General features: G+C 39.1%; 1 protein-coding gene across 1 annotated transcript; it reads right to left on the bottom strand.

Moving 5' to 3' along the window:
* Window positions 1–293: 293 nt before the first annotated feature.
* Smp_071020 (choline/ethanolaminephosphotransferase 1) lies at window positions 294–18884 on the bottom strand. Its single transcript, XM_018794519.1, has 8 exons — window positions 18615–18884; window positions 18436–18583; window positions 18263–18404; window positions 18148–18232; window positions 7762–7893; window positions 6966–7124; window positions 4756–4881; window positions 294–1312 (listed from the first exon to the last, which is right to left on the bottom strand). The coding sequence occupies exons 1-8, from the start codon at window positions 18834–18836 to the stop codon at window positions 1115–1117; spliced, it is 1212 nt and encodes a 403-aa protein (XP_018648924.1). The 5' UTR covers window positions 18837–18884; the 3' UTR covers window positions 294–1114.
* Between the last annotated feature and the right edge of the window lie 1130 nt (window positions 18885–20014).

Genomic DNA, 20014 nt, shown 5'->3' with positions numbered 1-20014 from the left:
AATCTGTTCACGTTTTGTAAATAAAACCTATCACTAAAAAGCAAGAAACAGACGGATTTACATGCACGTATATATACCAATAATACTAATATGACCGATAATCCTGGAACATAACTCTACCGCATTTATTACGTATATTTTTTTATAATATGTAAAGATTGTACGTGGAATGGACTGTTGGTACTACAGAAATTACCAAATAATTGCTTACAAAGAAAGAGCAGAAGGATAAGTCACCGATATCCTTATACACAAAATAAAGTATTTGTCGATTAGCTTTACTATCAGCTGATAATTGCATGGCACATCTATTTGGCAAAATTCTAATACAAAAAAACTCTACAGACAATAAAAGTAAATCATGATATGGGAAATATCTAAGAAAAAGAGTACAATAATCAACAATGCCCACAAATACATACAAAAATTCAAAACAGGAAGATACATAGATTGACACCTGGTATTTATAAAGAAAACCAGGAGTATGTTATATCTTTTTTCATTTTAACAGGGATTTAGAATGGATTTGATGTATACACATATATAACACAATCGTAAGACAAATGGGAAACACAGAAGATAATCGTAAATGTGGATCTTTATTTTAAGAGAAATAAATAAATAAATTATTATAAAAATAAGCTAGTTTGACTGGTACAAATGGCGCGTAAAACACAAGGAAAGTAAATAGCAAAGAAAAACACCATAAGAATAAGGGAAGGATAAACAGAAAGTATAAATAGGTGGAAATTATGCACTCCATTGTAAAGAAAAAACTTCATACGTATCATGAGCATGGGAAATTGCAAATTACGTGGACTTAATGAACCGCATAAATAAAAACTTTTGTACAGCCGAAAACGAAACGGATTCTCAATTCAATCATTTTGTGGATTATGATGTTCTAAGAATAATGAACAAAACTGAGATTCCGATTACTTCTTATTGTATACACAAAAAGGGATATATATATATATATATATTCCAATGAGTCAAAATTAAGTGAAAGTTCTTTGTATATAATTTTGTAATGTATACATTCATGTGTACCAATGGTAAATTTTGGGGAAAAGAGAAATACAAAGTACCTGATAAAAAAATTTGTTAACTATTATCAATTACGAGAACTGTTTCGTATACGAAGTGAATTTTTGTAAGTGTTATCTTGAACTGACTTTTTTACGGGTGTATTTTTATTATTGTGACGCGTAGATGGTGGTCGACCAATGCGGAATACATATATATTAAGAAAGTTAGCCAACTGTATACATACATCAGCATCATATAATATGATATTCACAGTTCCGAATATCTAGAATTTATAAATAATAAACAAACAGTAACTTATTTCGACTGCAGTTTTATTTATTATGAAACATGCTAATTAAAAAATCTAAATTAATCGAAGGGATTTTTGCGCTTCAATTTCCGTCTTCTTGTCCCACAGGTAAATAAGGCATATCGATTGACATGGTAGAGAATCTTCATTGATTGGGGTAGATATGACATATATTACGCATGCCCATCTATCGACTACCTTGACGAGAGACGATGGCTGGTATAGGTTGGGAGATAGCTACGGGTAGGTAAGACAAGACGTGAGACCAGACTGTGAAGACATTGACTGTTGGGCTAAGCAATGTAAATAAGTGCAGGCTAACTGGTTGGGGTCCGCGTGATTGCCGTAACCAGTGGTTAGACTGTGAATGATGAGGCTTAAAATTTTTTGGCAATGCCACAGATACCTTCACTTTTAGGTTTCCATTTGGAACCTAGGTCTCTAAATTCCTTATAAGTTTATATATTTCAGTGATGTATACTTTCTACTGGAATCGTATGTTCGATAACTAATGTTTCCTATTACCGTTGATCCTTTTACTATCTCTACCACATCAGGATTTTCCCTGACAATTTCATCTCACTATGCTAATAGGGTATTGCAGCTTGAACTGCTATAAAAATATGGCAGGTCTTGAGTTGCATTTGGTTAAATGACTGATAGATATGATTTTGATAGTAATCATAACTTATGAGAAACTTGTCTCTGGATAGAACGTTATCTGATTGGTTTAGATAACACAAACAACGCAGTCTTTTTAGAATGAAATCCAAACAAACTGCCAACTTCCGAAAACCTCGAAAGGACAACATAAGGATGGCGAAGATGTCATTACTATCCTTTGAAAAGAACTTTGCTTTTGGAATGGGCTATGCAGTGAGTTTTTCTTAATACATTATCTTAGTCTCTTTATTATTAAGTAAACTTGCACAGTTAGAGTAGGGCTGTCTATCCTTAGTTAACATACTTATACTGTGCTTAGTGGATGGGCCAATTGAATAGTCTAAAATGTTGACCACGTCAAATATTTTTAACAAAGAAGAAGTTTATGTCATTCATGGTGAGTCAATGACCAAAGAAATCACTTCACGAATAAAAAGAAATCCTCAAGTACCTGGCAATTTAAATTATCTTACAGAACCCGCCACGCGTCCGTAAGCCAAAATCAACATCATATGCAGAAACTTAAAAAACCAAATGAATTTTTACCTCCATCTTAACTCCAACAATTATCACAAGTCAGGGACGATGGGGAGTCCTTTTAAAGAGATAATCTTAGTTACTTACTTACGCCTCTTACCCTTCGTGGACTATAGGCCAACGACCAGGATCCTCCAACCAACTCTGTCCTGAGCTCTCCTTTCCAGTTGTTTCAAAGTGTTATTTATTCTTTTAATGTCTACCTCTGATTTCCAGTGCAATGTGTTCTTTGGTATGTCTCTTTTCCTTTTGCCTTTGATTACTTCCACAATGTGTCCTATCCACCTGTTCTATCCTTTGCTAATTTCCTCTTCAGATAGAAACTGGTTTGTTCTCTGACATAGTGGATTTTTGCTGATGATATCCGACAAACGGACAGTTTTTTTAGAATTACTTTTACTTTTTTGACGATGGTTTTAGTAGTTCTCCACGTTTCAGCTCCGTACAGTAGAACTGTCTTGACGTTCCTATTAAGGATTCTTTGATGTTGGCTTGCAGACAGTTGTTTTGAGTTCGACAAGTTATTCAGTTACAGCAAGGCAACCCTTGCTTGCCCATCCATGCTTTTGCATCTGCATCAGACCATCCTTGTTTATCGATGTCGTCTTGGTATGTAAAACGTTCCACCTCTTCCAGGGATACCTCATCAAACGTGATTTCGTTGGTGCTGAGTGTGATATTTTAATATCTTGCTTTTTCCCTAGTATACGTTGAGGCCTACTGCTGTAACGGCTACTGCAACATTGGTTATCTTCACCTGCACGTGATGCTGTGTATGGGATAGAAGGGCTAGGTCATCTGTGAAGTACAAATAGTCTGACCACATCCAAGCTTTCCACGATATTCCATGCTCCCCCTCAGATGTAGAGGTTTTCACAATCCAGTTAACCACCAGAAGAAAAGGAGAGAGAGTAATCAGCCTTGTCTGACTCCGGTTACCAATTGGAATGCATCTGTCAGCTGCCTTCCATAAACCACTTTGCAGTGTAGTCCGTCGTATGAATTTTTAATGTTGAGGACCTTCTCAGGTACACCATAGTGTCAAAGAAGGTTCTCATATCTACGCTATCAAACGCCTTCTCAAAGTCAATAAAGCTGATGTATAGTGACGAGTTCCATTCAACTGATTGTTCGATGATGGTCTGTAGTGTCGCGATTCTGTCTGTGCACGATCGATCTTTACGAAATGCGGACTGTCGGTCTCGAAGCTAGGAATCTACTAAATCTTTCATTTGTATGTATCATTACCAAGTTTTGATTTGATAATTTATTTATAATCTTTCATTTGGTTCAGCAACACTGTCCTGGTACCGATGGTAACGTGATTCCTCCATATTCCTCTCTTTAGCTGCGATCTCCTTTCTTTGGTATCTTGATGAGTTATCCTTTTTCCCAGTCTGTCGGCAATTGCCCTTTCTCCTAAATCTTTCTGAATAGGATGAAGAGCATGTTTGCAACTAATTTACGTCTGACTTTAGTGCTTCAGATGGTATAATGTCAGGTCCTGCTGCTTTCTCACTACTGATTTGTCTGATAGCAAGGCTGATTTCTCTGATTGTTGGCGGGGTAGCAGCTATGAGATGGTCTGTGTGTGTTACCTTGATGTCTGGTGCGTTCAGTGTGGCTGGTCTATTCAGGAGTTCTTCAAATTTTTCTACCCACCTGTTCCATTGTTCCTGAACCTAATTGATTATCTTGTTCTCTTTGTTCTTGACTGGTTGCTCTGGTTTATTATATTTCCCTGCTGGTTTCTTCTTTGTATCATATAGTTGTCCCATTTGCGTTCCGTTGTAGCCTTTTCCGATGTCATTGCCAGGTCTTCTATATACTACTGCTTGTGGGTTCTAATGCTTATCTTTAGTCGCTTGTTTGCATCTTTTCATTCAGCCTGTGCCTTGACTTTCTCTAGCCATTATGAACTCATCCGAAATTTTATGTTTCCAATGTTTCAGTTCCACATGTCACTCAACACAATAGTTACCCGTACATGTGATTTTTCACACCCCGATTTCCCAGGTTTATTGGCTTATAGTGTTAGCAAATAAACGATAAACAAAAAAAGTACATACTTCATCAGTAAAGCCAACAGTTACCTATTCGAAGACCATATATATATATATATATATATATATATATATATATATATATATATATATATATATATATATTACTTGTTATTTCAAAAGTTTAGGATAGCGATAGAAACACTAACTCACCAAAGATATCCACAGAACTAAGACTTCAGGAAAGGGACACGAAAAATATTGATTGATGACTAACAAAGCTGCCCCAAACATAACAGCGTCAAACAAATAAATAGCACTTTTAGTAATATGAGCGATCTATAAAATTAAATCAGATCAGCAAAATCAAATTGGAATAATAAAAACGAAAAGCAACAAAAGGTGAGGTGATAAGATTTAGAATACAGAAAATTTTGAAATACCTAGTAACATAAGTACAATCACTGGATATGTACACGTTCCATTATCACTAAGTTATGACTGGTACTGAAGAATAAAGGCTAGTGGGGGCGAACTTGAAGCCATAGCTTGTCGGTTGAAAATTAAGTATCTAGAGAACCAAGTAACTCTGTTAGCCAACAAAAAATCAAGCAAGAGGATAAAAGCCATTTAACAGTCTTATCATCATGGTACTTTAGAACTCCTTAGAGTAGGTATTGACTGCAAATCGTCACATAGAATAACTCCAGTAGATAGCTCAAGATGATACTGCACATAGTGATAAAGTCAATAAATCCAATAAAACACAAATTCAGTGAAACGGGATCGAATATAAAAACAATAAGTTACGAATAGACATAGATCTAACAACTAATGGTTGCTCAATACTTTCGTTATTCATTTACACTCGTTGTGTACATAAAAAAGGAGGGAATATTTGTAACCAAGATAACGAATGCTTAGAAAGAAATATTGTTTGGATTGAGGTCATCATCACCAACGGTGGGAGATGCTGAATGACAAAGCTCAGAATTAGTCGCCGTGGCGCAGATACATTTACTATATATCACCTTTTAAATCATGAATTTCAAAATTATCTATGAATCTGTTCTTAACCTTGAATCATAACATCCACACCTAATATTCCCTGTTGACAGTATTACTGTAGGCACCTCTACTACTCTGGGATTTGTCTTGACATTCTTATCTAATGTACCAAAGCAACTTCAAAAGATGCTCACATGTGACAGGTTTTATGTTGGGTAAGACCGACTGGTTAACATCGTCACGGAATTTGTTAACCGTTAACCCGAAGTTTGTGCTGATGATGTCGTTCAGAAGGACGATGAAAGCTCCACGACAAAACCATCCAGCTCAGAGAACAAACCTACATCAAAAATTCGTTAACCAGTATCCCATTGGAAACTGCCAGGGACAAAATTAGCTCAAAGTACATCTTGAATTTGTTCTCCATCCGTCATTCGAAATCTTCGCTCTATGATTATCTGGAAACTCTGTGGAGCTGAAATAAATCCCACAGTGTAGGTCACACTGATTGGGTCAACAATGAACACTCGTTTATATGTTGTTATTTTGGGTTCCATAAAAGTGAGAAGAATAAGGAGTGAGAAACGATGTCATTTTATAGTATCTGCATATCCATCGACGGGCTTCAGTCTGAATAGAATCAAGGATGTGTTTTACAGTTAATTAAACGATTTCCTCGGAGGTTGCGATGTCAACTAGAGAATTTAAGGTTGGCCCTGTAGCTGCAAAGAGGAATCGTTTGAAAGAGTGATGATTGTTCCCGGATTAAACAACGCAGGCCACCTTCTGCAGCTTTTTGTAGATTACAACTCGTTTCTGGCAACTTTTGTCTTCGCTACTTTTAAATTATATTAGATGTCTAATTAATTTTTATGAGTTATTTTACCTGTGTGTTACTGTGACTTACATAGAGAGTAGCTGTTATCTTCTTTCTACCCATAAAACACAAGCTCCCTCATCAGTCAGCTATCAACTTCAAATACTTTTCCTAGTATTTCAATTGTCATATCTATTTTGCCGAACAGCGAGTGTGTGTTCTTATCTTAGTGACATATTTTTCAGACCGGTTGTAACTAAAAAGAGGGAAACCTTAAAATAAAATATGGAGTGCTTACTGTATTCCCTAAAAATCGTTTTTTTCTTATTTTGATGAAAATTATTAAACGGAACACGTAGTATAAAGAGGAACAATAATTATAGAACATGACACATGACAATAACAGTTTATCCAAGTACACTGTTACGAGAATCCTAAATAGTCCCAGTAAAAATGGGGTTAACTGACATGAGAATTTTAACACGTACTATCAGGTTGCATGAATTAAATAAACACTTGTAGTCCTTACTTTCATCGTTAATGAAAATCACTTCCTTACTATTAAGTAAATAGTTTCTATTCGCTAGATAATACTTACCACTAGACGTTGAGAAACTTTGGCTGAAACAATCCCAAACGTCAACAGGAAAATAAAAGGTGATTGGTGATAAAGATTCACCGGAGAATTAATAGCAACCAAAACAGGAAAACCAAGTGCAAGTGTAAGAGGGCAAACTGGAAATAGTACACTAGTATTCTAAAACAGAGGTGAAAAATGTAATTGTTAATTATTACGCTCTTAAAAAATAGCATTCAATAAACCAATAAAAACTAAAAATAATGTGTTTACAATTTATTTTTTTTACTAAAGAGAACTTGTTTGTAAAAAAAAGTTGGTCGTATACAACTAATCTTATTGGTGTTTTGAACTATACAACACATATGGGTCAGCGGAAAGCGTATTAAAGTTTGTACTGAAATCTGTTGAACTGGAAATCAAATACGAAACTATAGTAGTAGATAAATCACTGATTCAACTAGAGAAACTTAAAGAGTAATGGGGAATTATATCTCATCATTTATTTACATAATCGATGTTCGGAATGTAGCGAAATGCTTTTGAAGTGATGAGTGATGCAAACTAGTAACCAAATAAAGGTTTCAGTATACAACTTTGGGCTATACTTATTCTATGGTAGTTAGTCCCATAAAATAGCGCAGAAGGAAAGAAATAAAACACTGAGATTCTGTTTTCCATGAATTTTCAGTAACATATTGGAAACCAGAATATATTTTCCAAAAAATCTTTAATCTTTCGTTCGTTTTTAGCAGTAACTATGTGAAGTGGTAACTATACCGTCTGTATTTCTAAGGAAAATTTGGAATCAACTTACAGCAACGGTTGTCCCGTATTTACCACAACCACCTTGAGAAATAGTATCAGCAAACTGAACTGCCAGAAGAAACATGACAATTGAGAACACGAGGAACTGAACAACCTTGAGTTCCAAACCGAAAAGTGGATCCTACACAAAGATTTTAACATAACAAAACATTTATAATAAGTGACAAAAAGAAACTAAATATTATCAAAACAAAACAATACAGAAATTTAGAAGAGATAAGATAATCCTATCAAATTTCCATACAACTTTGACAAGAAAATGATTCTAAAAGAGTATACTGGGAGCTAGGGACCGACTATTTCTGCTACCTTGACATGGTGGTCGGGCTTGTCTGTCGTAATGAACCAATCGAGCTCTACTGGCTGGAACAATCGTTTCCTAAGGTCCTACTGTGGTGTGGGTTACTTATATCCACAGAAGTAATATATAACGATGGTCGGGCATTAAATGTATTTCAGTAGAAGATTGATAACGAAAGAACGCGAACGAAACGCAGTTGGTATGAAAATACATGAACAACAATAATCAGAAACGATGGACTGATATTTGCAGAAGGAATAGTCAAGATTGAGACAACTGATTGACAGTTTGCAAACTAACTATTTACTGTATGGTTGTTAGATTTTACTGAAATAATCTGTAATTTCGTGCCTAAATACATTTGATCGTCCACATTGATGTTTTTATTCATTACACTACCATATCAGGCAGGTCGGTTCAAGAGCAGTAAGACTGAAAGCAGCAAACTCAAGGGCCGAGAGCGAAGTTGTACTGCTGATTGTACAAAGAAGTGGCGGCAGCAAGTTGTTTCTCTTAGACAACTAGCATAACAGGGATGTTGCCTTCCCACAAAGGAAGATTGGTCAGTCAGTCAGTCAGTTACAACGTAGAACTTCGTACGTAAGTACATCAGTTCGAGTTGCCATACCACATTAGCACAGAGATGAAGTTGTCGACTCAAATCCCATATTGGTAGAAGTAGTAAGAGTATAAGCATTATGTGAAAGATAAGGGTTTGAAGATGTTATTGAAGGAGTATAATCCAGTGAAATAAATTTGGAAAGAGAAAAAGGAAAAGGATACAAATAATTCAGAAGATTAGAATTTGGGAGAACACAAAGATTGGATGCACCTTCGCCATTGCAAACGATTTTGAGCCATGTCATTCAAGGTCTCTAACCATCGGTTGCTATCATCTCGCGAATCCCAACCAGGTAGTCTACACCTACCAACATGGCTCAGTCCACTTATCAGTGACTTCATGGATTTATGCCACGTTTTGGTCTGGCCGCCCCTTTCTTCCAACCTGCTCCTACACTATAAAGCATTGCACGTCGGGGCAGTCGGTGGTTGGGCATACGTAACACATGTCCCAGCCATCTCAACTGATGAAGTTTCACTACTTCATCAATCGATTTGCCATCCTTACCTAGTACCCGTTTCCTAACATCTGCATTACTTACCCGGTGTTCCCAGGATATACGAGCAATCCTTCGAAGACATCTATGATCGAATACTAGTAGCCTACGAATATCCTCTACTCTTATCGGCCATGTTTAACTGCCATAAAGTAGGACGGAACGAACTGCTGCACAGTAAACCCGTCCTTTTGTTGCTAGACGGATATCTCGCCTACGCCATAAATGATGCAAGTTGGCAAAAGCTAGACGAGCCTTCTGTATCCGTGCTGAGATTTCGTCACACACCAGACCACAAGGGCTGATGAGACTCCCAAGATAAGTGAAGCTGTCAACACGCTCAACTACTTCACTCTCTATCATTAGTTCAGGTGTCGATGCAACCCAATCCTGAAGTAACATTTTGCATTTCGAGGGAGAGAATCGCATCCCGAACATGCCTGCATAGTTGTTTATAGTGGTCAGAAGACTCTGCATTTTGTCAACTCCACCAAATAAAACTACGTCATCGGCGTATTCTAAGTCAGTAAGTGAGCCTCTTGGTAAAAGTTCAACTCCTGGAGATTGAGATGATGAAAGTGATATCTCTAAAAGCATGTCAATGACAAAGTTAAACAAGAATGGGGAGAGTGGACAGCCCTGACGAACACCACTTGAGGTAACCACTTCTGATGACAGTTCGCCATAGGCTCTAACTCGACCAGTTGTGTTCGAGTAGAGAGCCTTTATGAGGTTAATGTACTTATTTGGTACTCCTTTCACTGACAAACACTGCCATAGAACCTCACGATCAACGGAGTCAAATGCCGCCTTAAGGTCAAGAAATACTACTATTGTGGGACGTCTGAATGTATGTCTATGTTCTAGGACCTGACGTAGAGTGAATATCTGGTCTATACAACCAGGTCCAGGCCAAAAACCAGCTTGGTTTTCTCTAGTCTGCTCTTCACGAGCTTTGGTTAGGCGTCCAAGTATTATTGAAGCTAATATTTTAGACACTATATTAGTCAAACTGATTCCTCTGTGATTGTCACAGGAGGACTTTTGTCCTTTCTTATAGACTGACACATTCAGTGATTTGGACCAGTCAGATGGAATTACGTCCAGTTCCCAGATTCTACCTAAAACCTCAGTCAATCTCGCTGCTAGTACTGGACCACCATCCTTAAAAATCTCAGGGGTAGACCTGTCAGGGCCTGTTGCTCTCCCATGCTTCAGATTTCTTATAGCTTTTTCAACCTCGTAGAGAGTTGGAGGACTTACCTCAATTTGCCATTCAGGACGACTGGGGATCGTGGGTAATTGAAGTATGGCTGACGGCCAGTTGAACTGATTCCTAAAGTGTTCTGTCCATCGATCCAATCTCCTGGATTGAGAATGAATGATATGCCCATCTTTGTCTGAGATAGTTTCGCTAATAGTTGGGTTCCTAATACCGGTTTCTTTAATAAGTCTGAATACTTGTCTGCTGTTACCTATTGCCGCTGCCTTTTCCATCTCTCTTGCTTTCGCTACTCACCACTGTTCACGATCATTGCGTAGGCTTCTTATTAGCCTTCGCTTAAGCTGACTCCGCTCTTCGTTATGATCAGAGCCAGGTGGGATGAGTTTTCGAGCATCTATCAGTGCGGTAGATGCTGTTGAGATCCATTATTTCTCCCTGACCTTATGGCTTACCTTACTAGCGGATATCACTGCTGTTTCCACAGCTTTTCGGATGTCATTCCACGCTGCCTCGGGGTGGGCACAACTTACATGTCTGTCTAACTGTTTTCCAGTTGTTCCTGAAATATATTCTTAGCTTGCTTATCATTAAGTAGAACCCTTAGAGGCTTCCCTGCAGTGTCTTTCCTACGTCCAGTAAGAAGCAGACATATAGGTGCTCGCACTAGAGCATGATCTGAGTCTAAACATGTGCTCCAGAATGAGCGACAGTCTTCTATCGAGCCCCTCCATCGGTGGCTGATAGCGATGTGATCTAATTGGGTCCAACGTTGGGACGAATTCGAGGGTCGCCATGTCAAAAGATGTTTTTCCTTATGCTTAAAGTTAGTATTTGCAAGAAATAGGCGGTTATCTGAGCACAGCTGCAACAGACGGTCGCCATTATCTGTTCTTTTAGCCACGACACCATAAGATCCACTCAGGTGTCTTTCCCTTTCACTTAGTTTACCTACTTGAGCATTAAAGTCACCAGCCACTATTACTACATCAGAACGCCTAGCTTTTCGGAGAAGGCCAGAAAGTTTCCTGTAAAACTCATCTTTTATATCGTCTGAGCTGCAGTAAGTGGGAGAGTAGGCAGAGACGACGAAGAGGCAACGACGAGTTTCCCTATCTTTCCGATTCCTTACTGATCCGTTTAGTCGGGCAGCGCATAGACGACTGTCTACTGGGATCCAGTCTAAAAGAGCTAGTTCTGCCCTACGACTTAATGCTATACCTACACCAGCGAGGCCACGGGAAGCGGTATCAGGGCTTCCAGATACACGAAGCGTGTATCGAGATGGTTCTTTATTTTGATTAAGTGAGGTCAAATGAATAACGCTACTCGGATCTTGTATGCGCGTTTCGGAGACGCAGCACACATCGATGGTGTAAGATTCTAGAGTTCTAGCTAAGGAAGCCTGTTCTCCTATTTGGCACAATGTTCGGACACTAAAAGTTCCTATATGTAGTTTAGAGCGTGGTTTCAGGAGACCAGGAATAACGTTCCGTGTACTTGAATCGTTTGCCCTAGCGGTGCGAGGTGATAAAAGGACGTGGGAAGGGTTAGTCGTGGAGATAAGAGAGTTATTAGAAGGTGTAGGAAGGATTTGAAAGTGACCAACTTGGTCTCGTGTGCTGCTACGGGTATAAGGGCTAATATCACTTCCCGGTTGCCCACACCGTGGAAGGGTATTTCTTGAGGGACCTGAAAAAGAAGTTGGATTAATGCTGGTCTTAACGAACTGGGAGCGTGACCGCAGTGCCCACAGGACAACTGCTTGAGGTCGGTCACGCACGGCCTTTTTGTGGAGGATTTTTGACGTGTTAGCTCCGTTCTTCAAAGGACCTTACCGCCGGAGACGGAAATCCGTGGGATAAGGCGAGGTGTGCATTTTTAGGGTCGACCTTTTCTAACCCCACCCCTCCTTGTGGGAAGGCAGCATCGCTGTCATGCTGGTTGTCTGAAGGAAACACCTTACTGCTGTCACACCTCTGTACAGTCGGCAGTACGACTTCGCCTTCGGACCTTGGGATTGCTGCTTTTAGTCTTACCGCTCTTCAACCGACCTGTTTGGCATGGTAGGACCTCGAGGAACGATTGTTCCAGCCAGCATAGCTCGACTGCTTCATCACGATAGGCAAGCCCGACCACCACGTCAAGGTAGCAGCAACGGTCGGGTTGGAAAAGGTTGACCCTATAAATCCACGACTCGTCTTATCCTACGGATTTCTGTCCCCAGTGGTAAGGCCCCAACAAGTACGGAGCTAACACGAGAATTACTCACAAAAAGGTCGTGCGTGACCGACCTCAAGTATTTGTCCCTTGAGCTCTGAGGTCACTAAAACCAACTCTAACCCAATTTCTTTTTCAGATACATCTGGAAGAATCCTTCCACGATGTGGGCAGCCATGAAGTGATTACCACCCTCATAATTCTAACAGCACTCAAGACCACTGTAATCATGATTAATTCCCCCCTTCAATTCTCATTATCCCTTCCACATCGACTATTAACTCTACACTTCCTCCTCAAGTGTCACCATGGCCAACGATTCTAGTGCGCGTAATACTGTCCCAAGTTTAATGAGACCTCGCTCCAAACTACAAATTGAACCCCCTATGTCAAATCGGCCAGCAGGTCTCCTTGGCTAAGACCCTAGAATCTCGCACCATTGATATATCCTGTGTCTCCGAAACACACATACAGGGTCCTAGTGTGGTCATTCACTTGACCTCTCCTCGCCAAAATTGGGAGCCGACGAGATACACCCTCCGTGTATATGGCGACACGACGGCAATTTTTCGTAGACTGACGGGTATAGGCATAGCACTAAGTATGAGGGTAGAACAAGCACTTTTGGAATGTTTCCCTGTTAAAAGTCGCATGTGTGTTGTTTGACTAGATGGCTCCGTAAGAACTCGGAAGGATAGACACACATCGTTGCCTTTTCGTCGTTTCCGCCTACGCTCCCACTGACTGCAGCCTAAATAAAATGAAAGATGAATTTCGCAGACAGCTTTCTGAACTTCTTCAAAAAGCTAAACACTTAGACACAGTACTTGTAGCAGGTGACTTTAATGCCCAAGTAGGCAGCTTAAGCCAAACAGAAAGACATTTAGGTGGATATTTTTGTATTCCGGCTCAGCGAACAGATGATGATGGCCATCTGCTGCAACTGTGCTCAGACAATCGTTTAATTCTGACAAGCATCTACTTTAAAAATAAGGAGAGACATAGTCAAACATGGACTCAAATAGACCATATTGCCATCAGCCATCGTTGGAGAGGCTTGATGGAAGACTGCCAATCGTTCTGAAGTACATGTTTAGACTCTGATCATGCTCCAATACGAGTACGCATTGGCTTGCGCCTCAATGGACGCAAAAAATCCACACTAAGAAGACTCATTAGAACTGAACTCAGTGACATAATGCTTATGCTCTTACCACTTCTACCACTATGGGATTTGAGTCGACAACTGCATCTCTGTGCTAATGTGGTATGGCAAATCGAACTGATGTACGTACGTACGGAGTTCTACGTTGTGACTGACTGAGCTCAGTGACGAGAAAGCCAAAAGTAGATTTCAGAAACAACGGAGGTCACACTCAGGTAATTCTGAAAACGAGGCTTACCCAGATGTTGCTTGGAAAGATTTATAAAAAGCTGTGGGAACAACAGAGACATTTATGAGTGATTTGAACCAAAGGGTCACGAAAAACCAGTGGATTTCTGTGACATCTGTTGCACTGATAGATTCCTGTAAACTTATCCCATCAGGCTTTGAAAGCGATGACGACTGAAATCAGATCTATGTTAACCAAAAGTCTACGGAACGATCGTGAACAGTGGCGGGCAAAGAAAGCAAAAGAGATGGGAAAGGCAGTAGCTGTATGTAACACTAGAAAGCATTTCAGACTAATAAAAGAAGCCGGAATTAAGAAGTCAAGTGTAAGTGAGATGATCTAGGAGGAAGACGGTACTCTTATCTGCTCTCAGTTCAGACGTCTAGAACAATGGGCGGAACATTTAAAGGAGCATTTCAACTGGCCTTCAGCTACCCACCATTCCCAAACAGCCTAAATGGAACATTGAGATAAGCCCCTCAACTCGAATTGAAGTTCGAAAAGCTATAGCTAATCTGAAACAAGAAAAGCAGCTGGTCCAGACGAATCGGCTTCATAGGTCTTTAAGGATGGTGTTTCAGATTGAGTGATTAGGTAGACTAATGTTTCAGCTAAAGTCTGCGGATTGGACGTACTCCCATCTGACTGGTCGCAATCACCCGAACATTACTAGTCGAGTCAAAGCTTATAGAGAACTGTCATCTGATTTTGCAACCTCAAACGCTACCCTACAAGGCTGTCCATTATCTCCATTGTTGTTTAATTTCATCATAGACCCTACTGCTGGAAATGTTCTCATCGACTGGATTTTCAAGAACTGATTATTATTATTAATGGGTTTATTCAATATTATATTTTGGTACAATATAGAAATCTCAGCACAAAGTGTTTCAACAAGTTTCTTCTACATCAACAAAAACAACAAAAAGGTCAAAGAAAAATCTTAATTTATACAACTTTTCAATTAGAGACATGCTTAAGAATACAGGTTATTGACTAGGTCAAATCTAACAATCTGTTTGTCACAGAGTATATTTGCTAGGTAAAGCAATACAGAATTTTTATACCTTTGTTTGTGTGCATAGATTTCAATGTATTGACGTCTCGTTCTACCAGAACATATACAAAGAGAAAGATATGAATGAAGAGGATGGTTAGTATCTGATAACGCCTACCTGGAGTTCGCAAGACTTTAGATATCTATCCACAACCATATTATTAATGACCTCAAACGATTCACCACACATCCTGCTAACTGCTTTCAGCACTCTCCGCAATACAGAAAAGTCTTTTCTCAAAAACCCAAGAAAGAATAATGGAGAACAGCAAAAAATAATAGGTAATATGCAGGAATCGATAAATTGTAACAGTATATGTTGGGTAGTCCTAAAGGTATGCAGCCTCTTCATGTAGTAATTCAGACGGAACACTTTCTTCGATAACAGTAAAACATGAGAAGACCAAGAGAGATCAGAGGGAAAGGTAAAGCCAAGATAACTGACCTTCGACATTGTGTTTATCAAAGAATCTCCGATGGCACAAGCATCATGGGATCCCAGCATGGTGTTAAGGTGCTGTCCATGTCCTAGGCTAAAGTTAACAGCTGGACATTTAGACAGATAAAGTATGAAACCATTAACAATAGACCACCATTCAGTATGAGACAAAAACTCATTCATTTCCATGGGATATAAAGAGGTAGAAATCAGTATACATACAGTGGGGTCGTCCGTATAACTCACAAAAGTGTTTTCTGTCGAAGATAGCAGATCATGCAGAAAACAGGTGAAAAAACAGCTCCTTGTGGCACACCTTCATGAGACAGTAGAGACGTTGAACGTTTTCCTCCAAACACAGTGTGCTGTTTTCTTACAGAGAGGTAGGAACATAGCTGTTTATCCAGCTGTCAGTGTTGAAATGTAAGTAAAAGTTGTCTTGGGATACAATCATAAGCAGAAGTATAGTCCAGAAAAGCGCATCTAACATACTTCTTACCATTTTCCAAGCCGAACACTATATTGTGATGCGGAACAGCAACGGCATCTAAGGTGCTTCTTTTGCATTTGTAAGCAAACTGATACGGATCACTGTGTTCTTTTATCGCTGGTTGAAGCGGGTGTCAAATTTTTTCCATTATTTTGAGGAAAAGAGAGGCTATTGCTATGTGTCTAAATTTCACATTTTCATCACCAGATACTTTCTTAGGTAGGTGGATTATCTTTATCAGTACTTGAAGTCACTAACTTCTAGTCTGAGCCATGTTGGTAGATGCAAACTACTTGGTAAGGGTCCGAGTGACTATCGTAACCAAAGGTTGGAGACTCTGTGTGACGGCTCAGAATCGATCGCAATGGCGTAGGTGTATACATTCTCTGTCTCCCCTTAAACCCTGAGATTAAAATTGCTTCATATATTTCTTTCTTCCCGTACTATATACTTATATACAACATTTCTTTTATATATTACTACTGTTGAAGTAACTACTTTTATGAATTTGGTGATCATCTTGTTGTTCTAATGAGGTTATGGCAACTTTGACCGACGCATATGTGTGCCTGGTCCTACGTTGTAGCTGATGACTGACTTTATCTTTCTCCGCATTTACTGATATGGATCAGAATCGATCACAGTGGCATAGGTGGATACACTCTTCCAGGAGGTCCAATTATTGACTTAGAATACACAGATGACATAGTTCTGCTTGATAAAAACGCTGATAAAATGAAGCCTTTTCTTAGCATTGAACAGCAACGACTGGATGTTTGGGATACGTTTCTCCCTATCTAAATGCTAGTTGTTGCTCCAGGACTGGCCTGCATCAACAACTGAACTAAGAAAAAGAATCGAAGTAGTCGGACGCGTCAACAACTTCACTTATCTTGGAAGTCCGACCAGCCCTAATGGGTTGTGTCTGATGAAATCTCAGCACGGATTCAAAAAGCTCGTTTGGCTTTAGCCAACTTACGTCACCTATGGCGAAGGTGATATATCCATCTATCGATTAAGGGACGAGTACACTGCGCAGCAGTCTGCTCTGTTTTACTTTACGGATGAGAAAAGTGGCCATTAAGAGTAGAAGATACTCGTAAGTTACTAGTATTTGATCACAAATGTCCTAGAAATATTGCCCGCATCTGCTGGGATCAACGGGTAAGTAATAGCGCGGTTAGACGCAGGGTATTAGGTAACGATGGTAAATCAGTTGATAAGGCTGTAAATCTCCACCGACTGAGATATTTGGGCCACGCAATACGCATAACTAAACACCGATCATTACGTCGCGCAACGCTGACTAGTGTTGGAGAAGGATGGAAAGAAGTTAGAGGTGGTACGGTAACTTGGATTGATGCATATGTGCCTAGTCCTACGTTATAGATGATTAACTGACTGACGGACATTTGTAATAAAGCTTTAAATAACGAACGGCGTACTTTCTAAGAAGCTCAAAATCTATGCCCTTATTCATGCACTATACTCACTTTCAGTTTTCGAGATCCAGGTTGACAGAAAATAATCTGACATTGTGGATGCATTGAGATTTGAAATAAATGAATTATAGAACTAGCTATGTGCAAGTCCCATATTTACTTATTTAATAAATAGTGATGCAACTGGATATCAATGTCCTACACAAAAACAGGATATAGAGACGTGAAGGAATAGAGAGAGAGGTAGTATAACTAAAAGTGAACGAAAGCAGTTTATAGTTAGAGGAATTGTTTAGTCAGAAGAGTCCTATTTTGTGACGATCGTAAAAGAAAACTACGATAGGTTCAATATTGTCCCATAAGATGTCAATGGAAATGGTTTTACTAAAACTGTAAACTACTTAAAGTTTTACAAACCTCTGTCTACTATAGAACGATGTATTAATTAGTTCTTTAATTCGACTTATTATTTCCTAAGAGTGTATACTACATATTCTGTTAATCAGAAGCAATAAAAACCAATCGCTCCCCAACTTCCGAAAATTCATGCTTATTATTATCTAGTTTATCAATACCCTATATATATATATATATATTGGAATATAAAATAAGATTCCCAGAATGGCAAGACAGGTTCCTTTCAGCCACTACGTGCTTACGCAAGGCATTGAGGATAATAAAAAAAAACTCACTTTCATGCTCCAAATAGAGTGACCAAATATTGAAGATATCGTCCCAAATAAAATTCCAATTAAAAGTACCTCTGTCACTCCGACCCTACAAAACTCTACAATTATGCTCACTTACCGGTCAAAGGCAAGAACTCCCGTGACATAACATCGCCAATGGGCTACATAAAAATAAGCTTGGATACAGAAGTATTGAATGAACATCAACATAGGCCAGTCATCCAAACCAATGACGATGAAATAACTTATGGGGAGGATACCTAAACAATTAGAGCGTACAGATAGAGTTACATGTGGATAAAGCATCACAACCATGGTCAAACAGTTCACCAAGCTGAGAACAAGACCCTGTACGGCGAGCTTGCAAGCCATCTAGGGCATCTAAAGTTTGGTACGCGAATACACACACTACAAACACCAACGAAGTAAAGAAACAAGCCTTAAAAAATGTGATTGGTATATTTGCATACCCCATAAGACAACAGCAAACACAAAGCAAATACATTGGCGAGAAGACCAATTATAGTGAGAGTATTGGGAGCAATATATGTTGGTATATACAAAGAAGATACACGCCAAAAGTCCTTAAGTAAGTTGTCACATATGCCTTCTCCTTCACAGTGGTACTTATGTTCAAGCAAACGATTTAACTGGTCTTTGGAGATTGACTTGCCGACTACCCATGGGGCCATACCCAAATTCTAACGAAAACTTTTGTAAAATGCGCTATATAAATTAACAAATTTTTACAAACAGATTTCGTTTAGACTTTCTCTAATGAGAATAAAAATTCATTTCATGTGAATTGTTTTGAATTTTTCAGTTATTCATAAAAAAACTCGGGGAATGAAAGACACCGTTTTCACGATTCTAATCCTTTTAATGGTTGTGGTTTACCTCACCAGCAAAAAATACTAAAATCGTTCAAATGGTTCTAAACGGAATAGAAGAATCTTCCGCTTAACAGGCTTCCATATCTATTAACGGTCAATCACCGATGCCTCCAGGTAAGAACCTGGGTATATCTCAAGAAAAAAAGGAAAAAAATGGTGAATCGTAGCGAGATACTGTCTTTAGTCCAGAAGAATATTTCAAGTTTTCTCTTGAAGAACTCCTGAGAGGTCTCTTGAGCTAGCTAAGCAGGCAGCGAGTTCCTGAATTCGAGTACTCTTCAGGTGTAGGAGATGTACTGCTTTATTTCCGTACTCTAAATGGGGACGAATAAAACTGTTGAAGATTATGTGGAAAGTTCTTCTGTGAAACTGGCCAAAGGTGTGCTTCAATGTTACCAGTGCAAAGTTTACTCGAAAGTCGTTTTTGTCATAGTTAACGTAAGCCTTCAAGTCATAGGGTACCAACACTCTTAAATCTTTCTCGACTTGGGATACTTCTAGAGAGGAGTTTCCTAAGTTGTAACGGTAGTCTACAACATGTCGCAGATGGACTACTTTACACTTTGAAGTGTTGAAGGTAAGTCTGTTGTCATCTTCCCAACTTTGAAGTCCAGTCAGATCCTCCTGAAGTACCAGTACATCCTCTTGGTTGCGTATCTCCCTCCAAAGTTTCACATCATCAGCAAAAAGCAATAAGTCAGATCGTTTATATAAATCAAGAAGAGAAGAGGTCCTAGTATTGAGACCTGGGAAGCCCCACTAGGACAGTTCATAGTCTGAGAGAGAGTGAAGTTAACCCTGACTTTAAAATGTCGATCATTTAGATATGAAGTCAGCTAATCAATTAAAGGTGGTTTGATACCTAATCGTTCGAGCTTATTGCTAAGACATATATGGTTGACCCTACCAAAAGGTTTTGGGAAGTCAAGGCAAATGATGCCAACCTTCCTCTTGCGATCAAGCATGGTTGTCCATCT

Source organism: Schistosoma mansoni, chromosome 1 (genome assembly GCF_000237925.1).
Source record: "Schistosoma mansoni strain Puerto Rico chromosome 1, complete genome".
In the NCBI taxonomy this organism is placed as follows: Eukaryota; Metazoa; Platyhelminthes; class Trematoda; order Strigeidida; family Schistosomatidae; genus Schistosoma; species Schistosoma mansoni.
This window is presented reverse-complemented; position numbering and strand designations above follow the sequence as displayed.

Excerpts from the sequence above, each read along its gene's own strand:
- Smp_071020 (XM_018794519.1), bottom strand. The coding sequence starts at position 18,836 with ATGGCCCCATGGGTAGTCGGCAAGTCAATCTCCAAAGACCAGTTAAAT. Across the intron at positions 18,233-18,262 it reads GGAGTTCTTGCCTTTGACCG|GGTCGGAGTGACAGAGGTAC; the intron begins GTAAGTGAGCAT and ends AGAGTTTTGTAG. Across the intron at positions 7,125-7,761 it reads AATACGGGACAACCGTTGCT|AATACTAGTGTACTATTTCC; the intron begins GTAAGTTGATTC and ends CCTCTGTTTTAG.